Source organism: Balaenoptera ricei, chromosome 5 (assembly GCF_028023285.1).
Source record: "Balaenoptera ricei isolate mBalRic1 chromosome 5, mBalRic1.hap2, whole genome shotgun sequence".
Classification (NCBI taxonomy): Eukaryota; Metazoa; Chordata; class Mammalia; order Artiodactyla; family Balaenopteridae; genus Balaenoptera; species Balaenoptera ricei.
The window spans coordinates 9,404,740-9,419,259 of record NC_082643.1 but is presented as its reverse complement, the minus strand read 5'-3'; the positions used below and the strand labels follow the sequence as shown (position 1 = coordinate 9,419,259).

At 42.2% G+C, this 14,520-nt stretch overlaps 2 protein-coding genes across 9 annotated transcripts in view; one reads left to right on the top strand and one right to left on the bottom strand.

The window, feature by feature from the left end:
* Window positions 1–14,520, bottom strand: part of HERC3 (HECT and RLD domain containing E3 ubiquitin protein ligase 3) — a 513,145-nt gene that overhangs the window by 227,262 nt on the left and 271,363 nt on the right. The gene's annotated exons all lie outside the window — the stretch shown is intronic.
* Window positions 1–14,520, top strand: part of FAM13A (family with sequence similarity 13 member A) — a 340,455-nt gene that overhangs the window by 232,341 nt on the left and 93,594 nt on the right. The window contains exons 1-2 of one of the 8 annotated variants that reach the window (XM_059922407.1): window positions 4,763–5,103; window positions 6,889–6,933. The exons of 4 other annotated variants lie outside the window; for them this stretch is intronic. In XM_059922407.1, the coding sequence (XP_059778390.1) occupies window positions 5,075–5,103; window positions 6,889–6,933 (74 nt within the window). In that variant the 5' untranslated portion in view covers window positions 4,763–5,074. Of the gene's footprint in view, window positions 1–4,762; window positions 5,104–5,184; window positions 6,934–13,834; window positions 13,900–14,520 lie in introns of those variants that run through there. 3 more of the 8 variants (XM_059922409.1, XM_059922408.1, XM_059922410.1) reach the window with 3 other exon arrangements.

The window sequence follows — 14,520 nt, the reverse complement described above, 5'->3', positions numbered from 1 at the left end:
AAAAATACAATTCTTGTCCTGGAGAACTTACGTTCTAATAGGGAGATAATATTTAGATTCAAATAATAATAAAATGGTGTGCTGGGAAAAAAAGATAAATATTGTAAGCGATGCAAAGGGCTATCTGAGTTAAAAGGGGCAAGAGATTTGTTCCATCTGGCCTAAGCCTGAGTATACATAGAATTTTGCCAGGAGAAAATGGAATGGGAAAATACTCTAGACAAAAGGTAAATGTTTGGGGTAGAAAAGTTCAGAGCAGATTTGAAAATAGTGTCCAGGTACATCTGGAGTGGCTTCCTGAGGGGAGGTATAAGCAGCTGAACTGGAGAGGGACACTGGGGTTCATTTAAGAGGTAGCTGAGAGCTGTAGAAGCTTTCGAGAAGAGGAGTGAGTGACCAGATCACAACCACAGTAGAAAATTCACTCTAATAGTGAAATGTATTCACTGGGGATAGAGTGAATAGAGGCAGAAAGGTCGTTTTGAAGGTTATCATGATACTGCAGATGACCAAGGCCTACTGATTAAAGAGACATGACAGGTCAATCAACAGATTTGGTTAAGGAGAGGAAAGGGAGGAGTAAAGATGACTTATGCTTTGAATCTGATTCATAAAGAGAATAATAACATCATTAACAAGAGGGGCCAGGAGGAGGAGAATTTTAAGAATCAGATAATATGAGGCTTTGAAAGTGTTGATTAGGGCGATAATACTAATAATTATTGAGCACTTACTTGCCAGGAACTATCCTATGTGTTTTACATGCATGATTCCATTTATTCCTCAGAGGCATTTCAGAGCTTTTAAACAGCTTGCCCAAGTTTATGCTGCCTGTCTGTGGCAGAGTCAGAAACCAATCCCTAGGAACGTAATTTCAGAGCGCAGTTTATTAAGCCCTAATAGAATGCCTGTATTGAAAGATGTGGGGCTGGAAGGTGAGGCAGGAAAGGCGTAAGACAGGAGGAAAGACAGATGAGATAAAAGGAGGATGGAGTGACTGGGGGCACTTGGAGAATTCCCAGGAAAGATCACAGAGAGCCAAAGACTTTCAGAAAACTGAAGGTGGGTGTTAATGAAAAGTTGAGAGTAAAAAGGCATCTAAGACGAAGCGTTTAGATTTAGTGACCAAAAGAGCATTGGTGGCCTTAAAAGCAGTTTCAGAAACGTGGTGAAGTCTGAAGTCCATTGACATGGGGCAGAGGAGTAATTTCTGAGGCAGTGGGAGCCGCAGAGGTGGACTTTGGGGAGCCTGTCAGTGGGAAGGGGAGGGAAGTGGCGCTGCGTCACCAGAGGGTAAGACTGCCGAGGAAAAGCTTTCAAGGCTGGGGGGCACTTATTCGGGTGCCTGTCGGAAGGGGGACAGATTTAAGATGGAGGAGACATGAGGCTTCTTCCTGAGGAAGGATAAAATGATGAGATCCAATACCTGGGTAAGAAATTTGAGCCCCGTGAGTGGGGACATGTTCCCCTAGACTAGGAAGAAGTCAAAAAGAAGGAGGCAAAGGTGTGTGTGTGTGTTTGGAGGGGGCCGGGGGGCGGTGGTGGTACTTCAACCCCTAATGCAAAGACGATCAAAGGCACTCACTCATATTTGCTGATCTTGACTTTCTTAGTAAATTTAGGAGGCAGGGTAATTAGTGACCGAGAGAGATTCAGATTTGTGCCATTGGAGAAGGTCAGCAATAGTTTCTGTGGGAAAGTAGTCAAAAATCAGTCAAAGACAACTACAGAGTTTGCCCCGGAGTACTGAGGTTCAGGCCAAGATGAAATAACAGGAAATTTTAATCTACCCCGTTGCCAAGGTTCTGTGACTTCCTTTTGCAGTGTTTTAGCGTGTAGAAGTTTGGAGGCTTTTAGTGTTTTAGTAGGGCATGCAGCTCACAGGATGCATACGGGGTGAAGTAGCAGAGGATGCTAGTGAACCTGTTTTTAGAAATAATTAAACGCTGAGGAAAGCCAGGAATGCGCCTTTTTTAAAGCTGCACGTTAGCTGGTCTGGGTGCAGGTTGTCCTCTGCAGACACGGACAGTCGGAGCTGAGTAGCTAAGGAGAGGGAGGAGGAACGGGGGAGGCAGGGGCAGGACGGTTCTGAGGGATGCACATCCGGGGGCTCGTGCGGAGGAAATGCAGGCAGGGTATCAGAGTTTGAGAAGCTGGAACCAGCAGGGTTCAAGGAGTGGTACTCCTGCTGCCTGACGGTGAAGAACTGACGTGAGGATGTGGGACACAGAGTAATAAAGCTATTCCAGTGATTGAGGACTCTGGCAGGGGGTGTAGTTGAGAGGCGGAGCTCCGGTCCAGGTACAAATTCAAAAATGATCATCAAGTCATGCCCCCAAAATCGACCAAAAACCAGAAAAAGGAGGAATTGTGATAAATAAATAATAGAGACTTGAAAAGGCAGCTAATTACTGAGTTCTAGTGTTAGGTGATTTTCAGAAATGACCACTGACATCTAACTACTAGTATGGCATGTTCGAGGGATGTTGATAGCAAGACTTAAATTATCAGGAAATATATGTGGAATCAGATTTTAAATTTGAGTGCCCCTGTTCATCAGTATTTTACCGCTAGTATGTATTGAATGTAAATTATAGTTTGGTTTAACATATTTCTGAAGTGCTGGGTCCTTTATTGTTGAACTCATATGTCTATTTTAGCCATGTAGTATTGATGTGTGCATAAAATTAGAAAAGACAAAATATTATTTCTGTCATTTGAATTTTAACTATTTCTAAAAATACTTGTTGTGAAATATTTTAAAAACTCATGTAGAATAGAGTAGGCACTATGCTATGTAGCAGAGTTCTGAAGCAGACCTGAGAAATTCTGAATCCAGTTTCTGTTCTGCCACTAACTTTCCATGTGAATTTGAACAAATTACTTAATTTTCTAGTACCGAGTTTACTCATCAATAAAATAGATATTATGATATATAATAGTGATTTCCTAACTCAAGAAGTTAATTGAAGTGTTAAGCAAGATGTAAAGTTGCATTTTTGAAAGATAAAAAACTTAAGCAAATATATAGAATTAAGTTACTGTTACTGGAGAATCCAATTAGTATTTCTAAATCTAGAATCAAAACAAAGACTATATTGACAACTTAAAGTAAGTTCTGGACTTAACTTCCAGTGTTTTAAAAGGCTGATTTTAGTTACTGATATTCTGTCATAATGTCTGAACATAAGTTTCAGGATAACTAATCCATTTTCATAAATATGATGGAGGATTTAGTCAGACAATGAAATATTTTTATATAGCAAAGGAGAGCAGACGCTTACAAAAGGACTTCGTGTTCTAAATTCAGAATTATGAGTGATCTGTAAGAAATCTGGGAAAAAATACAGGGGAGAAGGATACTTTTTTGGTCGTACCAGCCCCCTCTGTTTCTTTCTTTTTTTTTTTTTTTTAATTAATTTATTTATTTATGGCTGTGTTGGGTCTTCGTTTCTGCGCGAGGGCTTTCTCTAGTTGCGGCAAGTGGGGGCCACTCTTCATCGCGGTGCGCGGGCCTCTCATTATCGCGGCCTCTCTTGTTGCGGAGCACAGGCTCCAGACGCGCAGGCTCAGTAGTTGTGGCCCACGGGCCCAGTTGCTCCGCGGCATGTGGGATCTTCCCAGACCAGGGCTCGAACCCGTGTCCCCTGCACTGGCAGGCAGATTCTCAACCACTGCACCACCAGGGAAGCCTCCCCACTCTGTTTCTGAACGTCATGGACTCTAGCTTTCTGCCCTTTCTTCTACAAAAAGCTGTGCTCTGGACTTTGTTGTAACTCTCGGCAAATCCTATGATATGAAGAAATCTTATTAAAATATATTTTTACTATTGTTGCAACGTTTGAAACCTGTGAATGAACAATTATGTTCCTAAAATAACACTTTAGTATTCCACACTGAAGAGGAAACTAAGGGAGAGCTGGATAATTAACAGGCATTTAGCAGACCTTACGAGAAATTGATTTGGTGTTACCTGTAAAAAAAAAAAATCTATAAATAATCAACCAACCAAAAACATGCTGGTGATGTTCTTAGAGGAAAATGACTCTTTAAATAAACACATTCAACTTTATAAGGATAAACAGAAATAATCAGTTGAAATACTTCCGTGGGAATAGCCGTTTTGATCCCTTGAGACGGTGGGCTGTCTTAGGACGTGTGTCCTCCCCAGAAACGAGAGCTATGTGCCTTGGGAGATGTCCCCAGTGACCAGTAACCACCGCAATGTAAACAGACATGAGCAGGAAATAAATATGGGTAGGGCAGGAGTCTAGAAGAATGCCTGTGTGCCTTCTAGAAAAGTGTCACGCCTTCCAATGCTAGTGGTTTGATTTTTTTGTGTTTTTTTTTTTTTTTTTTAAGGAAGAAAGGACACTGAGCATAGCTCACGCCTTGTGTCACAGAAACCTTTCGTTTCGGAGGCAGTGTCTTTCCTTGACAAATGGATTTCCTTGTTGGCCGTCCTCCGAAACGTTGAGAAGTTGAGGGACCCTTTGCTCTTGCTGCAGTTATTGGTTGCTTTCCGCAGACGGACAAGCCCGTCTGTGGAAGGGCTCGGAGGAGAGTTTCGCGTTACCAGAATTAGGCGAGCCCGCCGCCGAGAGGCTGCAGCAGAAGCAGCCGCGCCTTTAAGCCCTGCGGCAGCTGCTCCTCTGATTGGCTGGCGGGCTCAGCTGCTTCCCTGGAACAAAGGTCAGAGTGGACTGCGGGGGGAAATGTGCAGAGGCAGCGAGCGAGCAGCCCTGTAGCTCCGCCCGGGGAAGTTCGGAGGCTGCGAACCCGCCAGGACGCCGGCTGGCGGCAGAGCAACTTGCTTCTCCGGCGGCGGCAGCGAGCGAGCAGCCCTGTAGCTCCGCCCGGGGAAGTTCGGAGGCTGCGAACCCGCCAGGACGCCGGCTGGCGGCAGAGCAACTTGCTTCTCCGGCGGCGGCGGCGGCGAGCTGCAGCCTCGCGGCCCCCAGCCCAGCCCAGCCCAGCCGCTGAGAGCAGCCTGGCCCCCCTCCACCCCGTACAGACGCCCTGCTGGGCGCCGAAGACACAGTTGTGAGGGTCCCTTGCAAATCTCCAGACAAGGATGGCTTGTGAAATCATGCCCCTGCAAAGGTAGTGTGCTTTCCTACTTGGTTCTGTTCTTCTCTTCTGTGTTTTTCTGAATGTTCCAAAACCGTGTGACTTCTTTGCCAGGACTTGGCATCTTTCAGTCATGTGCTGCAAACGGTGTAGAGTTCCTTGGACGTAACGTGCTTCCCCGAGACCGGAGGAGTGTAGATATTTGACCGCTTCTTTTGCTGACAACTTCTGCCCAGCTTCTCATCTTCTTCACTTGATTCGTCTGTTCAGTTATTGCCTTCCTCGAATGAAAATAAATATAAGAAAGCGGCTTTGACATGTGAAGAAAAACAGAAAGTGAAGAATGTATCGAGCGGGTTTAAAATAAAACTGAGTCAGCTTCTTAGCAATGTTGTGGAGCTGCGGTGAGCTCCAAGCTCGTTTTGAAGGATGTCGACAGGCGAAAAGACCTCTTAAAAATGCATCTTAGGAGGCTTCTCTGCTGGAGTTCAGATCTAGGCAAGGATTTTCTATCAATAAGTGCTTTATAATACGTGGACATAAACGTGAAGGTTATTATTTCCCCATGAATAATTTCTAGATAGGTTTATTACACAGATGACATCTTTGAACAAAAACACTGCTCTGTAAGAATGATTAAGCTCAAGGCGCTGTTTTGTTCATTAATGATTGTAATATGGATCGTGGAGGGTGAGGTGGAGGAGTTATACCAGTGCAGAAAAAGGTAAATTTAAACAAAGGGCTTGTTAAAAAGAACACGGCTGGTGAGCTAATACGTGAATAAGGTGTCGCGGAATGTTGAAGCTGGAAGTCACCTCCGTGGTGATGGAGTCCAGCCCACCAGTTTCACAGCAGGAAAACTGAGGCTTGAAGGAAGTCTGAGTTGCCCAAGGTCATGTTTTAGGATTTTTAGAATTACTTTTGCCAATCATATTATCCTATTTCAGCCGCACCTGCTCTACATGCGGTGGCATTTGATTCCATGTAAACGCTTCCTTTAAGAAAACTGTTAGTGGAAGTGATTTTAAAAGTCAAATGGTTAACGTGGTTTATCTATAAGATTGAATAAAACCTAGACAAAAAATTGAATTTTATTTTTAAAAACCATGCCACCCATATTTTACTGGATGTTCATGTTTCAACATGAAAATAAGGTAAACAAAAATTGAGTGTTCGTTTGGAAAATGGTTCCTGCAGATGTACCCTGTGAGAGAAAACGGTGTAGTTGTTTTCCTTTCACTGTAATGCCAAGTGCACTGTCATGGGAGCTTGATGGGGGTGTCCCTAGAATTCCTTTTCTAAAATTGATAACCCAAGGTAGCACAGAGTGATTTATGGATAGATCTGAAATTTGTCTATATTAATTCAGTGGAAATGTCCACATGCTTGAAACTTGCAAGAGACTAAAAACTAATGTACACTTTTTGGAGTCTTGATTTGGTTTCCAACTTTAAAGTTGGGACCTTGTTTTATCTTATAATGGTGTCAGGTCTTAAGTGTCTTAAGCAAGTTCTTTCTAGATAAGCATATTGGCTCTTACTGAACTCTGTAATAAGCTGCTCAGTGATATAATCACTGTTAAGAAGCAAACAGATCTTTATTCAGCTAAAATATTGTTTAGAGAGTTAAGTTGATGAAAGCTAAAATAGAATCAGCGTAATTTCCTGCAAAATTATTTTGCACTATTAGTCCTTACTAATAAGCCTACGTAAGAGGAATAATTTGACTTTGCGTTCAAGACTGCCGATCAGTGCATTCACTGTCTCCCTGTTTCTGAGAGTTTAATTTGATTGATTACCCTGCAATCCTCACTTCCAGCCTGTGCCTGCCTGTGATTATGTACTTCTTGAAGGCAAGGAACAGGTAGGTTTGTGTTGTTCACTTCGTTATGGACCTCTTGTGAATTTAAGTGCTTATGCAGAAAACTTTCCTGTTCCTATGTATAATTGCTTCTTCCGAGCCCAATTCAATATTTTTGGCTAAGGATTTCTGTGACCCTCTAGTAAAGATGACTGTTGCCAACTGCCCGCACTGTTATCCCGCCCGGAACAGGAAAGTTGCAGAGCCTCGTGGTGCACATGCCGGCTGATGGGATGAATGCTTCGCTCCATTCTCTTTAAGAGCACTGAGGGGCTAGAAACTGAATGAAAAGAGGGGTGAGGGAAAGAATAGCTTTAAATACCAGTTAGAGAAACTCATGCTCACTCATGTTTGTATTGAGCAGAGAGGCCAATGCCTCTCATTCTTTAGATGCATGAGAATTACCTAGGGACCTTATTTTTTAAAAATCAGCTTCTTCCTGCTGCCTTCCTTCCCTAGACTTACCGAATCTGAATCTGGGTGTGACAGGGAAAGTATCAACATTTTAACGAGCTTCCTGAAAGCGAATCTGGTACAAATGGTCCACACAGAGAAACACTGATCTAAACTCTGGTTAATGACTATAGCTTGTATAAAGCCATTGACAGCAGGTGTCAAGATGTAAGATGTAAGATGCTAACGCTATACTACTCAACATCCCCAAATAACATATTTAATATCAGGACCTTAGGTGAGGTGTCTTTGTCATAATTGATGCTTTCATTTACTAGACGGTCGGTGTTACCTATTAGAACAAAGCATACTTACAGTGTTTTTTAATATTTTCTTTATGACCGAACACTACCCTATACTGCCAGTAAATTAAGACACAACTCTGCTTCAGAGAGGTCACATGCTAGTAAGGATGCAGACACATTACCAGACCGTTACAGTTACATTACTGTGGTGAATCCAGTAATGGAGAGTATAATCAGCATAATAGTAGAGATGCACCTGCGTGGATAATATTACCCTATGTAACCTCATATAAGCATATGATCTTATTAGATGGCATGTTTGCATCTCAGTGTCTACTTAGCTTATAATTCCCATGAGTGACTTTTTAGCCTTTCTTAGCATGTTGTGAAAGTATCTGGAAGATAAATCTGTTACTGCTTATCTGTAACTAAGATGAGACTAACAGATGAGGTCAGAGGCTAAGACTGAAATAAATACCTGGGTTCGCTTTAATGTATTTTGCTATCTGTTTACAACTTAATGTAATTTGCAGACTTTCCAGGGTGGGAGTAACTATGCAGAAACTCATCATCTTTTAGAAAAACTGCAGAGGCTGAATGTTGAAAATGTGACCCTCTGTAGAGTGAGGGACTCAGTTCTTAAAGTTCACTTCAAATGGCTTAAATTAACGATGGATCTTATATGTCTTTTGAGATGGTTAAATTTTCCCAAACATTTTTGGAAATACTAAAATATTTGCACTGTATAACATTATATGGATATTCTTGCCAACTGAAAAAGTTCTTCCAAAGAAATAAAATAATGTCATAAATAAGTAGAGAAACTATATTAAGAATTGAAATAAAAGTTTTCTTCTCTGGTATTAAATTTACCTTCTGTCACTAAAGAGATAGTATGTTTTATCAGACTCTAGGCTTTACTTATACCTCAGACTCTTTGCATGATTCATATGCCATTGGCTTGTTTTCCCTGAGATATTACAGATCCGTAGGTAAGGATCTCCATTTTCTGTAGAGAAAGACTTCAGTAGGCTAAGCAATAAAGTCTTCACTCACTCTTATGTCTATGACAGAACTCTCAACTTCACAGCAGGAGTTTGATTTGCTAGATTAACTTTCAAATAGTCACTAACTCATCTTATATCCACAAAGACTAATGATGGATGCATGACATTAAGAGCACTAGTGATTAATCTAGATTCCTTTGGTTTTAATGCATTGACATCTGTTTTCACAGGTTTAGCATCCCTTTTTTCCCTTGGTTTATTTATCAAAGTGGGAAACTGAGATTAACAATGTCAGTGTAACTCTCTTTTTCATTACTTTACCTAGCAAATTATGGTGTTCAACATAACGTTATTGAATATTCATTTTATGATGGTGAAACACACCATACTTCTAAATTGCAATGGCTCTTGAAGAAGGTTTATAGCAACAGGATTAGTTAACATGTATTAGTGATCCAGCATGGGAAAATTTCACTGAATCTTCTTATCAGCAGAATTCATCTGGTCTTTTCTAAGCACTGGTGTTTAGAATGTCCTTTAGCAAACAAGTAAACACTGGGAACATGGGGATGATGTGGGATTTAACCAGGGAACAGCCCAGGCAATGATGGTCCTGCTTGTGAGTCTTCTGGGTGATGTTAGAGAGCCCTCTACTGCTTGTGGTGGTGACTCCTTCAGTTAATTTATCTCTTCAACCCGTGTTATTCCGAACTTGTTGGCACTCTGATAGCACTTCCTGCACTCCCCGCCCTCCTCCTCCACAAACACAGTCTAAGAGGGGGTTAAAAGCTGCCTCGCCTCAAGTCTGGGTTAACCCTTCTGGGGTTGAATATCTGAACTTGGACTTCATCACCAGTGTGGTCTGTATTTGGTAGTAACAAGAATCATTGAGAACAAGACAGACCTCTGTGGGCTCTACTCTCATGTGATGGTTGCAGTACCTCTGGAGTTTAAATATTTGCTAATTACTCCAGATAAAGAAGATAGTATGAACTAAGGTGAGGGTATTCTTCAATTTTACAGAGATCACCCTGTCTAAGCCACTGAAAAACTGAAAGAGAGGCGTTAGAGTCAGCACTAAACAGTGGGGAAAGCAATGGAAAGATAGTAAACTTGCCGTCACGAAATGTATCCAGACACGACAGCTAATTAGCCACGTGAATTTGGGCAGGTCATTTTCCTCACCTATAAAATGCGATGATAATACCTACCACACTTACTTAGAGGAGAAATTTTGTAGTTAAAGAATATTATAGTTCTTTGTAAATGATAACTATTCAATTGTAAAGAGTAGTAGCATATTGCTTTTCTTTTGATTTTGTTACTCTTACACTTGCATTGTCTTTCAATTTCTTGAAGCAAGAGTGCTTTACACTTAAGGTGATGCTCTACCACTGCATTGTATTGGGTGAATAGTAGAAAGCGACCTAAAGCGTGATTTGTGGGAAGCGCCACTGCAAATACCATAGAATCAAATTTCTTGAAACTCTCAAAACCTTTTACCCTGTTTTTCCTATAATACTTATATATTTATGTGATGATAGAATGAACTGCCAAAAAATAGTTCGTACTATATGAAACCTTTTAAAAGCACTATTTTTTATTCCCTTAACAAGAACCAGAAATAACTTTTTTAGTAATAGCTTTATTGATATAATTTACATACCGTGTACTTCACCTACTTAAAGTATACAATTCAGTGGTTATTAGTATATTCACAAGGTTATGCAACCATTGCTAACAGTCAATTTTAGAATATTTTTGTCACCCAAGAAGAAACCCTGTGCTCTTTAGCTCTCAATCCCTACTGTGGGCTGAATGTTTGTGCCCCTCAAAATTCATATGCTGAAGGTTTAATCCCCAGTGTGGTGGTATCTGGAGGTGGGACCTTTGGGAGGTAACTAGGTTTGGATGAGGGCCATGGAGGTGGAGCTCCCAAGATAGGATTGGTGCCCATACAAGGAGATGAAGGGACCAGAGCACAGTCTCCCCACCCACCCCCATCCACGTGGAGGTACAGCAAGAAGGTGGAAGTCTGCAAGCCAGGGAGAGCTCTCACCAGAACCTGCCGTGCTGGCACCCTGACCTCAGACTTCCAATCTTTGGAACTGTGAGAAGTAAATGTTTCTGTTGTTGAAGCTGCCCAATCTGGTATCTTGTTATAGCAGCCCAAACTGACCACAGCAACCCTCAAGCCCCCTATCCCACCTCTAGGCAACCGCTAATCTACTTTCTGTCTCTATAGACTTGCCTTTTCTAGATACTACATTATAACAGATCATCAAGAAGCCAGATGTGGAAACTGATTTTATTTCTTGCATAGAAAAGATATATTGATGGGAAATAGTGGGGATGAGGGTAGTAAAAAGAAATATTAGGAAGCCCTAGAAGTTGATTTTTTTAAAGTAAGTGACCCCAGTAAAAGAAATAAAAATACTGGGTAAGGGGAGAGGGAAGAGACACAGGACACATTTTATGAAAACCTTTTAAGGTTTGGGGTCAGGAAAACATGGTATCTTCTCATCAAATATAAGAATAAAAATCAGAACACTTGAACGTCATAGAAATAAAAATGAAGAACTGAACTGCTTTTCTCAGATCACATTGAATGGAACCAACACACTAGAAAAAGTTAAGAAGGGTTCAGGAAAAGCTTAAGATGATACCTCAGTATTTTTGCTGCCAGCAAAATGACGATGGGAAGAAATGTAACTTTGCTGTCTAGGTTAAAATAGCCCCTGAAACTATAATTAGGAACCCAAAGCCAGCCAGAGGAGACCATTGATAAACTATGCTGTGTTTTTGTAAGGGACTCTCCTTCATTTTCAACGCCTTGACTTGGCGAAAACTCAAGTGCCTGCCTCTGTGTGCGTGTGTGTCTGTCTGTCTGTCTCTGTGTCTTTCTCAGTTCCTCTAGTGCCGCCGCCTGGCACACACCTGCTGTGTCCACAGCGCTGGGCTCCCTGCCGTGCCTCCTCACACCTTCACACATCCTCTGCCTTTGTTGGAGAACTTTTCTCCTGTCCATTCATTATCTTTGTCCTAATAATGCCAGTGTGACCCGCACAATTCACTCCCAGTGTCACTTACGTCCCCTAAGCTCCCCTAACCTGCGGGTCTGCACCGAGCTTCTGACTTTAAGGTCTGGAGCTCTGGCTTCCACAGACCTGAGATTCAGGATGTGAATCTCAGCCCCGCCTGGCTCTGTGACCTTCCACCAGTTGCTTATAACCTTTCTAAAACGTACTTTTCTTATCTGAAAAATCTGGTGAGTAATACCTTCCTCCAAAGATGTGACTGAGGATAGAGTGAGATAACGTACATGAAGCTCTCAGCCCAAGGCCTGGCTTATTAGGGCGAGCTCTCAGTACTGGTAGCTCTGGATCCCTTTTTTTTTTATGATAATGGTCAAATGTCAAGTTTCTGTTTCTCGGCTGGCCTATAAATTCTGGGAAGGTTGAGCCCATATCTTAATAGCCTTCGTATCTCCAGCCCCTATCATAAGCTCTGATAAGTAGTAGACACTCAAAAAAGGCTGAGTGAGCTCTGGCCCTGGTTTTGGAAGCTCACGGAGCTCGAGCCTGGGTGGACATCAACCTTTGTACACTCGCCGGTCACTCGTCCTCCTGCAAACCGGTGTAAAATCACGGCAGTGCAGGTACAAGTCCTTGACTCATCTTTCTGTGCGGAGCCTTCCTCTGGCAGAGGGAGAGTTCACTGGCTGGAAGGTGACAGGCGAATTCGCATTGCTTTCTGCACAGTTTCGTGTGCCTCAAGAAATCCGCGTTCAGAGTTAACGACCGGGGAAATTATATACCTGTTAAATAAAAACTATATTAACGAGCCATTAAGAATGTTATAATAAAGGTAACAATTGAAAGAAGTTAGTAAAAAAAACAGTTTCCTGTTTCCTTCTTCCCTTCTGCAGGTAACCCCCTATTCTTTTGCATTTGTTTCAGTATCTAAAGATTAGAAAGCATTTTAACTGATTTGCTAATGTTCTAAAAATATCCTCTTATCCACTAATATCAACGCCCTCAAAAAGAAAGTTACTGTGTTTTTACATTCTAAACTACTGCCTCCCTAAGGCGATATTGCTATGTCTATAATAATGATAAACATCAGTTTGCTGAACAAGAATCTCAAAAACAAATCAGAGCTTCCAGCTACATTGAAAATAGTTTTGTGACTAAACCAAAAATTTCTTTAAGCTCCACCCAAACCTTTGGGTTTGCAATGAAGTAAAAAAATTTTCTTTTCCTGCTCTCAAGCCAGAACAAACAGATAGAGTGTGTGGCAAGGCCATATTCAAACATTGCCTTGCCTGAACAAATCCTTTTCTGGGCTCACTGTACCCTACAGAAAGTACAGGGTTTATATTACTGGCACAATGGCAGAGCTCCCCCTCTGTGCAGTGGGAGAAAATTAATTTTCTTTTCGAAATAAGGGTGGGAGAAAACCCATGGCACAGTTGCACTTCCATTAAGTTCGGAATCGCAGGGAAGAAGATAACTTAAACTAATCAACATACAGCTCTCTGAGAATGCTTCCAGCTGGCAAAATTAATTTTACAAATTATAAACAGTGTATGTTTTAAAAATATGTAATCGCACGGTAGTGTCAGCACTCAGCAGGGTCTTGATGATGCTGGTTTTATTCCACAGCCACTGACTGAGCACCCGGAATGTACCTTGCTGGGTGCTGGTGGGGCAAAGATAAAGACAAATCCAGGAGGTGGGGCAAGCATCGGAACTCAGGAATTTTGGCGTCGTGCGCTAAGCACTGCCTCGTGGCTGTGAACAGTGTCCGGGAGCCTGGAGGGAGAAGCCGCTCCCCTCTCCAGGGTGATGGAGATGGCGTCCCAGATTAGATGACATTTGAGCTGAGAGATGAAGTATTTACCAGACAGAGAGAGGTGGCGGAAGCATTTAAGATAGAGGGAACAGCACGTACAGACAGAGTTATGAAAGTGCAGTGAGAGGTCGACAGAGGCTCACTGCCCTGAGATTGGGAGGACTCTTGTGTGCCAGGTGCAGACATCTGGATTTTACCCCAGAGACGAAGGGGAAGCAGGGAGGCTTTTAGGTTAGGGGGATAAATCTGGTGGGAGTATTAAGGATAAACTGCTCTGGATGGCAGGGGAAAAGAGTACTGCCCCTATGAAAGACTAAGGCAATGGAAATGGAAAGGAAAGATCAGATTCAGAAGACTTGACTCTTTCTGAGATGAAATCAACACAGTCTGGTGATTGACCACGTGTGGAGGTAAGGGATAAACTTTTTTTTTTTTAAGGAGAGCAGTTGGCCTATTAATACAACTTAAATATTGTAACAGGCATGAGGATTCTGTCCCGTGACTTCTAAACACATCTCCAGCCAGGATCCCCTGTAAAGTGAATGTGATGCTCTTGGCTGTGTCCACAGGTGGTGCTAGTTTCCTGTTGACCTTCTCACTGTAGGGAAGATGCAAAAGAGATGGAAGGTGAAGCAATCCCACCCCTCCCTGCTTAAAAACTTTACTCCCCTTCCCTGACAAGCACACTCACCACCCCCCTCCAACTCCCTAGAGATCGAAAGGTGGTCATCAGAAGGGCACGGGTGGAACTAGCTGGGTAGAGGGATTGAATTAGAATGAGATGCTCCCTAGTTCCCTCCAAGTATAATAGTTCTTTGACTTGAAGAGACCAAAATATAGGTGATAAAGAATGCTGTGGTCACAAAGTAAGGAGGAATCAAAAAAAAACAAAAAAACCAGGGGTCCCTGAGTCTCCTTGACACCATCCTGTGGTATAAGCAGGAAAAGAATATTTAAAAGAGACTTGGATAGAGACACAGATGTACAGAACAAAAGTATGGATACCAAGGGGGGGAAGCAGCGGGGATGGG